The sequence below is a fragment of the Chiloscyllium punctatum genome, chromosome 3, assembly GCF_047496795.1.
Source record: "Chiloscyllium punctatum isolate Juve2018m chromosome 3, sChiPun1.3, whole genome shotgun sequence".
In the NCBI taxonomy this organism is placed as follows: domain Eukaryota; kingdom Metazoa; phylum Chordata; class Chondrichthyes; order Orectolobiformes; family Hemiscylliidae; genus Chiloscyllium; species Chiloscyllium punctatum.
This window is the reverse complement of record NC_092741.1, coordinates 45,746,342-45,756,768: the sequence shown is the minus strand read 5'-3', so window position 1 is coordinate 45,756,768 and position 10,427 is coordinate 45,746,342. Positions and strand designations below refer to the sequence as shown.

At 38.3% G+C, this 10,427-nt stretch overlaps 1 protein-coding gene across 2 annotated transcripts in view; it reads right to left on the bottom strand.

The window, feature by feature from the left end:
- Positions 1 to 756: 756 nt before the first annotated feature.
- atg5 (ATG5 autophagy related 5 homolog (S. cerevisiae)) overlaps positions 757 to 10,427 on the bottom strand; it is a 158,969-nt gene continuing 149,298 nt past the window's right edge. For both annotated transcript variants that reach the window (XM_072552742.1, XM_072552723.1), the window contains one exon: positions 757 to 2,581. In XM_072552742.1, the coding sequence (XP_072408843.1) occupies positions 2,558 to 2,581 (24 nt within the window). In that variant the 3' untranslated portion in view covers positions 757 to 2,557. The remainder of the gene's footprint in view (positions 2,582 to 10,427) is intronic.

Genomic DNA, 10,427 nt, shown 5'->3' with positions numbered 1-10,427 from the left:
ATAAAAGATTTCACTACATAAAAAGTTGGGTTGTTCATTTTCATTCAACACATTAAACCTTTAAAATAACCCTTAATACAATCATTATACCATGGCAAGTTTAAAAAGTATGTTGATGCCACCCACCTTCCTGCTACAAAAGAAACCCTATGAAATGCTACATTGCAGATGATAACTCTCATAATAGTAGCTCTTCTTCCAAGGACACCAATAGCATGCATACCTGAAAGAAGACAGAAGCCATTCATTTAGCAGTGGTAAACTAAGTAAAAGTTTACAACTTTGTTAAAAGGCCATATGCGAGAGGCTTACTATATATTATGAAAGTGAGCACCTTCATTGCCTGGTTGAATAGTGAACCACAAAAGTGAAAAATAAGAAAACATGTAAGAAAGCATTCGGTCTAAATCACGTGCAGCACTCCCAAATTGCTATGTTTCACGAAGATTTCAAGGTTTCTTTATTTTCAGAATAAACAGCTATCTCGCCACCAATGGTCAGTTTTAATTCTAACTTCATTTGTTGAACACTCACTTGGACCTGCAAATTAGAAATTTTCCATACTTATGAAATAGCATAGCTAACACTAAACATTCATGGATACTAGTAATTACACAGAAATGCATTATTACTTGTAAGTGATTCTGTAATTGAGTTGAACCAATGAGGGTGATCTTTTATAAGGAAACTTCTGGAAATTTGTCCACCACCACCATCACTGCTCCCCACGTCCTGCCCCACCCCCCCACCCCCCAATCCAAAAAAAAGTCTGGCAAGTATAATCAAATTATTTATTGCACGTAGTTTTGGAATAAATTGCGTTTCTAAACGCCAGATTTTCCTCCTGTTTATAGTCACAATTTCCTATATGCAAAGTGTGCACACAATAAGCTAGAACCAAAGGCAACAGCGTTTCAATTTAAAGCAAAAGGAGGACATTGGCAGATATTTTCTAAAGGCCAGAGTTTTATTTAATAACTAGTACTGTGAAAGTATTTCTGTCCTTGAATGTGTGACTCCTGATTTGGTAATACAGAGAAACCTCGATTATCTGAAGGACACAGGCGGGGAGTATATCGTTCAGTTAATCGAATGCTGGATAACAATTTAGCCAAGCATTGGGATCTTGCGATCTTTCCAGAAAATCCGAACAATCAAATGTCGGATAATTGAGGTTCCTCTATAATCATTCTGTATTTCCTTCTTGTGCACCCCAATATTTTCTTTTAACCACAATGTTGAATGCAGTTTTGGGAAACAAACTTGGTTCCATTATAATTACAGACTGCAATTTCCGCGAATGCTGTTAAGAGCAACCCAAACCCACTAACTGCATGCCCCATAAGAAGTAAGGGCATTCAACAAACAAGGAATCTAGATTAGAGGATATTTCACAGTCATCTGCATGATGAATTATTGACTTTGAGACTTTTATTTAGAGGGACAAAAGGATGCCTAAAACACATGATTCTGAAAACTTGGAGTGTCAAGTACTTATTGAAGTGCAAATGACATGCTTAAAATGTTATACAGTCTTACAACTGAAATAAAAATTTTACATTCTCGTTATTTATTAAGTAACAAAACAAATGCCAGATGAATATATTTAAAAAATACCAAATTGAGTCTAATTCAGTATCATGAAAGCAAACAACTGTATTAAGCAAAAATGTTTGAGTTAAGGTTTGGGATTCATTTAATGGATAAAAACGTGTCAAGGTTTAATACATCAAGCCCAATAACTGGAATAACACAGCAGCGAAAGGAGACAAGAGACCAGGAGAGAGAAAGTGGGGGACACAGAAAGGGAAAGTGAAAAATTGGGAAGGAAGGAAACAGAGATAGAAAGTGAAAAGAGAGGAGGGCGAATGCATAAAAGGGAGAGAGTGGAGTAGGCACAGAAGAAAGATGTAAGAGTGAGGAGCAAAAGAGAGACACAAAGATAGAGACTGAACAATTTCTGTATAATGCTTTCCAGCATCATTGCAAAGAATGCTACTTGTTTTCCTGTGAGCCATTACAATCCTTTGGAAAGTACAAACATTTTTCTTTCCATTCTCTCATTCTTCAATATGGTCACGGTCACTTTTGGAAATACCCCCGGTTATTTGTTAATCAGAAGGACAATATAAGCACTACATGTTTCCACTGCTTGGTGCCTTAGCAAATATCATGTTTACCATTTTACTAGAAAATGATAGACGTGGTCTTGAGAAGTTTTCATGCTGCAAGTGAGGTTTTATGACGACAGCAGAATTACAGTAGTGATGAAAACTAGGACCAGCCCCTTATCAGGTTGAGAGATCTCTTCCTGTTTGGCTTGCAGCAGTGAGTATTTCTGGTCAAGTTGCTTCTGACAAGTTCTGTAGAAGTGGAAGATAGAACTGTTCTGGCAAGTCCAGGGGTGGTTTGCTTTCCTTTCCTGCTCAGAGTTGCCTGCTTCCTCAGTCTCTAGGTAAAGGAATGATACTAATGTGCAGAAAATTGTCTGGGTAGCTCAGATGTTCACTGAGCCATTGTACCGGTGTTTCCAGCATTGGTTCAATTCCGTGAATCACTACTTGATACTGTTTCTCCATATCTAGTTCAAGTATAAACAAAACAGAGTTATATAAAATATCCACAGTTCAGTAGAAATGTCTAATCTTACAAAAACACCGAACAGCTACTGTTTTATAGCCAAACTAACGCACCATCACAGTTATTTAGATATTTCAGTGCTTATGGCATGTCCCGATGTCATACACTTTTAATTTAGGGATAAGATACATTTCTGAATGCATCAAATTCAAAAACATTAGGATTGTTGGTAATACACATTATTACAAGTTAATTTGCAGAGCATTACATGTAAAAATAAGTACATCTTAGTTCTTAGAGTCTTAACCATATCACTTCCTACCCTAGTCCTAGCATTGCCCAGTTTTTATCACTTTATGAACTCCCTAATAAAGTGGGGAATTCATAAAATGTTCCATGGTACTCAATAGTTTCATTTTAAAATTGTAGTTTCTGCAAAATCAGGTCTTAAAATGGGAATTTGATTTCAAACAGAGAGGTTATACAGCTGTGCCAAGAAATGTTAAGATGTGTGTCCACGCATGAATAAAAATTCTATCATACAAGAACAATTGGACATGCCAATCTTTTCAATTCAATTAAATCACAATGAAATGACCTGTATTTAGGTGGTGAAAGAAGAACTGGAACCTCAAACATTCTATTGCTTAAATGTGGAAAGTTAAATCAAAGCTACGAGCACAGTATTACAGGACAACTATAGCAGTTGAGATTTGAAAAGTTGCTTTAACTTTACATTTTCAGAGTTAGTGGGAAATTAAAAACTGAATACCAGACAAGCCTTATAGCTGAGTTGAAAGTTTGGACAGTTTTGTGTAGGTTCTGACAAATGCTTAAACTTTATTCTACTCATCAGTAAAAATCTATTTAATTGAATCCATCTACATGAAAAACCACAGGCTGACGTCTATAGCCCATACATCACGGAGAAAGATTTTACCATGGCAATTGCAGTAATAGCCAGTGGGTCAGGTCAAAGCGGATTAACCAAGCCAGGATACACCAAAGGGAGACATCAAACACACATTTTAAAAGGGTAATTAATCTTGAAAGAAAACTTGGCCTAATGCTTCCTGGTGAATGAGATCTCAATCTTACAAGCAATACATGATGTAGCAGTAAAACAAACATATACACATGGGGATAAGTGCTTTCATCCTGTGATAGTGAACAAACAGTTTTGTTTATCATAAAAACACAAATCCATAAAGGAGTACACATTAAGCAAATTTGTATCAAATTTTATAGGGATAGTCAAAGTGCAGACCTGCAGAAAGAATTGATTAAAAATAAATCAAATGTCACTTTCTCTTTTCTTCTCTACTTCAGTCTTTCAAAAGGTCAAACTTTTTGAATACACTGTTTTTCCAGATGTCTTTTAGGTTTCAATTGAATCAGCAACGGACAATTCTGATGTGACCATCTTCCTTGTGTTATGTATTGCGGTCATGACACCAAAGAGAAAAATAAGGCTATCTGGATCTTTGATCAGCACTTATGTTATCAGGTTGAGCTGGTTGCCAATTCTGATTTCGTTAGGAGAAAGTGAGGACTGCAGATGCTGGAGGTCAGAGTCGAGTGTGTGGTGCTAGAACAGCATAGCAGGTTAAGCAACAGAGGAGCAGGAGAATCAATGTTTTGGGCAAAATGTCGATTTGCCAGCTCCTCAGATGCTGCCTGACCTCCTGGGCTTTTCCAGCATCACACTCTTTACTCTGATTTTGTGTTTTTAAGAAAATTTGTAAAAACACCTGCCCAAGACACTGTCCTCAGTCTGCACATGGGATAACAGAAGGCTATTCAGCTACATAGAATATCGTAACAAAGTCTGGTGATCCTATACTCTCATCTATCATTTATGTAAGCTGGGCCACTATACACCACCTAAGTAGTCCTTTGCTAATCTGGAAAAGAATAGCTCAATTCTAATACCACCAACTTCGCAAAAAACAGTTTATTCACTACAGATTTTAAGAACTAAAATGTGGAACTTTTCTGGTCTACATGACTCATATCATCACTGCCTTAATAAGGTGGCCCATGAAACCCTCTAAATGCTCTTGTACAGACAAAAAAAAGTGTATTTGAAATCTACTGTACCTTGGAACAATTGCCTGTTGAGATGGAGTTGCAAGGAATGATTTGGACACAAGATAAAATGAAGACACTTTTTGATGAGATGGATAGAGATAGAAGATAAAGTGTTTGATTTGTGTAATGGTTACTAAATATTACAAAATATATCCTGCTTCACGTATGCAATAATCTTGGAGCCATATCCAGATATCATTTAGTTATCAACTGCTCTGTAAGTTTTCATTATTGGTAACAGCAGAAAATTATTCCAGACATCAAGGACAGGTAGAGAATGCATATACTAATTACAGCACTTTTTAAAGAAGCTTTTAAGACTGATGTCACTTATGTTTGAACTGCCACATTTACTCAATGAAGGTAAAGCTTGCGTAGAATTGGCAAATCAGGGCAAGAGTTGAGACAGTAAGCTAAACAATAAAATGGGAAATGAAGTTCAGAGAATGACAGGAAAGAATAGGGAGTTTAAAAAATACTCCAGAGATGCATAATTACATCTCTGAATAGGTTGATTAGAAAATATCTATCGGGCATTGTTGAGATGAAAATATCTATCGGGCATTGTTGAGATCACATCTCAAACACTGTGGTAGTTTTGGTCACCTTTTTTTAAAGGAAGGATTTAGTTCTGTTGAAGGTAATTCAGAGAGGTTTATTAGACCAACATCTAAAAGAAGTAGGTTGTCTTGATGAAAAACAGCTCAGGCTGGGCTTCTTTTTACTGGAGTTTTAAGGAATAAGGTGTGACTTGAATAAAGTATTCAAGGTCTTCATAAATTGAATGTAGACATGATTCGTCCTCTTGTGAGTGAATCCAGAACAGAGATATTGTGTAAAAATTAGGGATCACCTATTAGGACAGTGAAGAGGGTTTTTTCTATTGAGACACTCTGGAGCACTCACTTTCAGAAGGCAGTGGAGGTGGATTATTGAATTTTTTCTTAAGATGGAAACAGATTGATTCTCTTGCCTCACAATAATCTAAGGTAGATGGGAACTTGAAGGACCTGACTTTGATGTTAGCATGTTTTCACATTGAACATGAGGTATCAAAATATTTATCTGCATTCAACACCGATTCGTGTTGGATGAAAATATTAGCCACAGACAGGTTGAAGGGAGCCAGCTAGATAAGTAAAACATAAAATTAAGATGATTTATTGGGATGATCCTTTGGGAATTCTCTGCCCACCACTGAGGTTAGGCTGACTGACTTTTAATGACTCAATCTGTCATTGGCTCCCATTTTAAAGGAAGGTATATTATCAGTTCTCCAGATGACTGACACCACACCTACAGCCAGAGAGGATTGGAAAATTATGGTGAAAGCTTCCACTATTTCATCCCCTACTTCTCTTAACATTTCAGGAGCATTCATCTACACCTGTTTTACTCATTTTCAAAGAGTTAACACCCCTGAATATTTGTTTCCTCTTTGTTCACCTACCTCAATATCTCACATCCCTGCTTCTCAACTAAAACATCCCCTTTCTTTGTCAAGAAAAATGCAAAGTATTAATCAGTATTGATGGCCAATTCTTTCTCCTCCACACAGAGGTCTCTCTCTTTCTCTCCGCACAGAAGATAGCTTTTTGGTTTCTAATGGTCTTTCCTTTCTCCTTAGCTATTGTCTTGCTCCTAATGCATTTCAAGTAACCATTTTTCATGATTTTGCTTGCCTACATTTTTCGTATTCTTTCTTTGCTGTCTTAATATTCTTCTTTTTAATATCACGACTGCACTTTGTACAACTTTGCAGGATTTCTGCACAATTGAGGTCTTGGCATCTACTCAACTCCTGGCACATTTTAGTTTGGCATGCAGGCGAACAATTAAAGCATTAACTGGAGAAGAACCACTATTCTCATTGTCAATGATAGTGCAGCCTAGCACATCAGTGCAAAAGGCAAGGTTAAAGCAACTGCAGCCACCTTTAACCAAAATTGCTGAGTGGATGATCCATCTCAGCTTCTTCCTGAGGTCCCCAGCATTAGAGATGCCAGCCTTCAGCCAATTCAATTCAGAACGTGTAATCTCAAGAATATTACAAAGCATATAGCAAAGATTATGCCTTGACAATATCTCAGTTGAAGTACTGAAGTTCTTCAATAAGCCATGCTGCTTGGCACTGTTCTAGTATAGCTACTCTGTCCACCACGGAACAGTAACGACTGTATGTATCATCTATATGATATGCTGCAGCAACTCACCAAGGTTCCTTCAACAGCACCTTCTAAACCCTCAACTTCTACCACCTAAATGAAATTTAGCAGGTAGGTGAAGTAGTAGGAGTGATCATTTTGAAGGTTGTGATCATATGCAGTTAAATTTAGCATTACTGTGGAAAGGAATAAATGTAGAACAGCAATAAAAGTGCTATTTTGGGGAAAGAAAAGCTTTACCAAGTTAAAGCTACTTTAAGGAAAGTTAGTAAGAAATCAGTGGGAGGCATTCAAAAGCTTGAATCTACAGACATACAGTGTAAACATGTACCCGGAAAGAAAAACACAGTTTTGCCAAATCTAGAATTCCCTGTGGACATCCATAAGTACATAGGTCAAAATAAAACTGAAAAACAAAAATGAGTTTCAAAAAAAATGTTAAGAAACTTACAGAAGTTTAGAATATAGGGGGAAGGAGGAAAAGAAAAACAATAAATGCAACGATTGATTAGGGATAGTCAACATGGCTTTGGGAAATCATGTCCCACAAGCTTGAGTGAGTTCTTTGAAGTAGTAACAGAGAGGACTGATGAGGGCAGAGTGGTGCACGTGATCTTGACGAACTTCAGAAAGGTGTTCGACAAGGCTCCTCATGGTAGACTATATGCAAGTTTAAATCTCACAGAATAAAGGGAGAACTAGTTGTTTGGATACAGAACTGGCTCAAAGGTAGAAGAGCGGTGGTGGAGTGTAGCTTTTCAGACTGGAGACCTGTGACCATTGGAGTGCCACAAGGATTGTTGCTGGGTCCATTGCTTTTCATTGTTTTCTTTAACGTTTGGGATGTGAACAAAGGAAGTACAATTAGTAAGTTTGGAGATGACACCAAAGTTCCTAATGAAGGGCTTATGCCCGAAACGTCTATTTTCCTGCTCCTAGGATGCTGTCTGACCTGCTCTGCTTTTCCAGCACAACACTCTTGGCTGTGAGCTCCAGCATCTGCAGTCCTCACTTCAAGTTGGATGTGTAATGGTCCGTGAAGAAGGTTACCTCACAGTACGATAAGATCTTGATCAGATGGGCCGAGGAGTGGCAAATGGAGTTTAATTTAGTTAAATGTGAGATGTGGCATTTTGGAAAGGCAAATCTTAGGCATTCAAAGTTTGGGAGAAGATTTGTAGCTCGGGTGCTCGTTGTTGTGGTTCTGTTCGCCGAGCTGGGAATTTGTCTTGCAAGACAAATTCCCAGCTCGGCGAACAGAACCACAACAAATCTTAGGCATGACATACATTGAATGGTAAGGTCCTGAGGAGTGCTGCTGACCAAAGAGACCTTGGAATACAGGTTCAAAGTTCCTTGAAAATTGAGTCACAGGTAGATAGGATAGTGAAGGCAGCGTTTGATATGCTTGCTTTTATTGGTCATGCATCAAGTTTAGGAGTTGGGAAGTCATGTTGTGGTTGTAGAAGACATTGGTTAGGCCTGTATTGGAACACTGCCTGCAGTTCTGGTCTCCCTCCTATAAGAAGGATGTTGTGAAACTTGAAAGAATTCAGAAACGATTTACAGGAACGCTGCCAGGGCTGGAGGGTTTGAGCTACAAGGAGAGGCTGAAAAGACTAGAGCTATTTTGCCTGGAGCTTCAGAGGCTGAGGGGTGACCTTATAGAGGTTTATAAAATCATGAGGGGCATGGATAGGGTAAAGAGACAAGATTCTTTCCCTGGGGTGGGGGAGTCCAAAACTAGAGGACATAGGTTTAAAGTAAGAGGGGAAAGATATAAAAGGGACCTAAGGGGCAACTTTTTCCATACACAGGGTGGTGTATGTCTGCAATGAGCTGCCTGAGGAAGTGGTAAAGCTGGTACAATTACAACATTTAAAAGAAATCTGGAAGAGTATATAAAAAGGAAGGATTGAGGGGGATATGGGCCAAATGCTGTCAAATGGGACTAGATTTATTTAGGATACCTGGTCGGCATGGACAAATTAAACTGAACAGTCTGTTTCCATGCTATATATCTATAGGACAGCAAAGACAGGATACAAAAATATTTTGGCTGGTGAAATTAAGGAAAATCCAAAGCTCTTTAGTCAGTACATTAAGAGCAAAGTATGACTAAACAAGAGGCCTACCACAGATATACAAGGTAACTGGTGCATGAAGGTAGATGATGTGGGCAGAGTTCTAAATTAGAATTTTGTCTCTGTCTTCACAAAGGTGAGAGATAATGCAGATAAAAAGAGGAGTGTGAAATATTAGATAAGCATAATGAGAAGAGAAGTACTGGAGGGACTGATCTCCTCGAAGTTGGATAGATCACAAAGGCTTGACAAATTACATTCCAGGCTATTGAAGAAAAGTTAATGAGGAAATAGGAAGTGACAAAAAAATTTATAAGGGCAGAGGGAGACGTTGGTTACTTGGACTTAAGTAATGCTTTTGATAAGGTTCCGTACGATAGACATTCGTAAAGTTAGATCACAGGGATTCAGGGCGAGGTTGCCAATTGGCCACAAAATTGAGGTTACGGGAAGAGACAGAGGATGGTGGTGAGAATACAGGAGGCATGGTTATTAAGTTTACAGATGACACCAAAATTGGTGGTACAATGGACAGCAAAGATGGTTAACTAAGATTACAAAGAGATCTTGATCAGTTGGATCAATGGGCTAAGGAGTGTCAGATGGAGTTTAATTTAGATAAATCTGAGGTGTTGCAGGGGAAGCCTTATAAAACTAATGGCAGAGCCCTGGGTAGTGTTTCAGAACAGAGAGTTCCAGGGATTCAGATACATAATTCTTTGAAATTTGTGTCATAGGTAGACAGGGTAGTTAACAAGATATTTAGCATGCTTGCCTTCATAGCTTAGAGTTTTGAGTATATGATATGGGACATCATGTTTAAATTATATCGCCATGGATGAGCCCTTTTCTGCAGTACTATTCTAGTTCTGGTCGCCCAGTTACAATTAAACTGTAGAGGGTTCAGAAAATATTTACCAGGATGATGCCGGGAATGGAGGGTTTGAGTTATTGAGATAGACTAGGACATTTTCCATTGGAGCATAGAAGGTTGAAGGGTGACCTTAGAGAGGTTTATAAAATCATGGGAGGCACGGATAAGGTGACTAGGTAGGGGACTTCAAATCTAGGGGCACATTTTTAAGATGAGAGGAGAAAGATTTAAAAAGGACAAGAGGTCAACTTTTTTTTAAACACAGAGAATGGATAGTGTGTGGAATGAACTGCCAGAGGAAGTGACAGGTGCAGGTACAGCTACATTTAAAAGACATTTGCATAAGTACATAAATAGCACAGGTTTAGAGGAACATGGGCGAAATGCAGGCAGGTGGGACTCATTTAGTTTTGGAATGTGGTTGGCATGGACAAGTTGGACCAAAGGGCCTGTTTCCAGGCTGTATGACTTTAAGAAAAAGGTGTTCACAGGACCATTTTCCAATCTTTCCAAGATACAGGGAGTTACCGGATACCAATGTGGCCAATAAATTAATTTATCTAATAGCTTAGATTAGATTCTCTACAGTATGGAATCAGAGTCTTCAGCCCAAGAAGTCCACACTGACTCTCC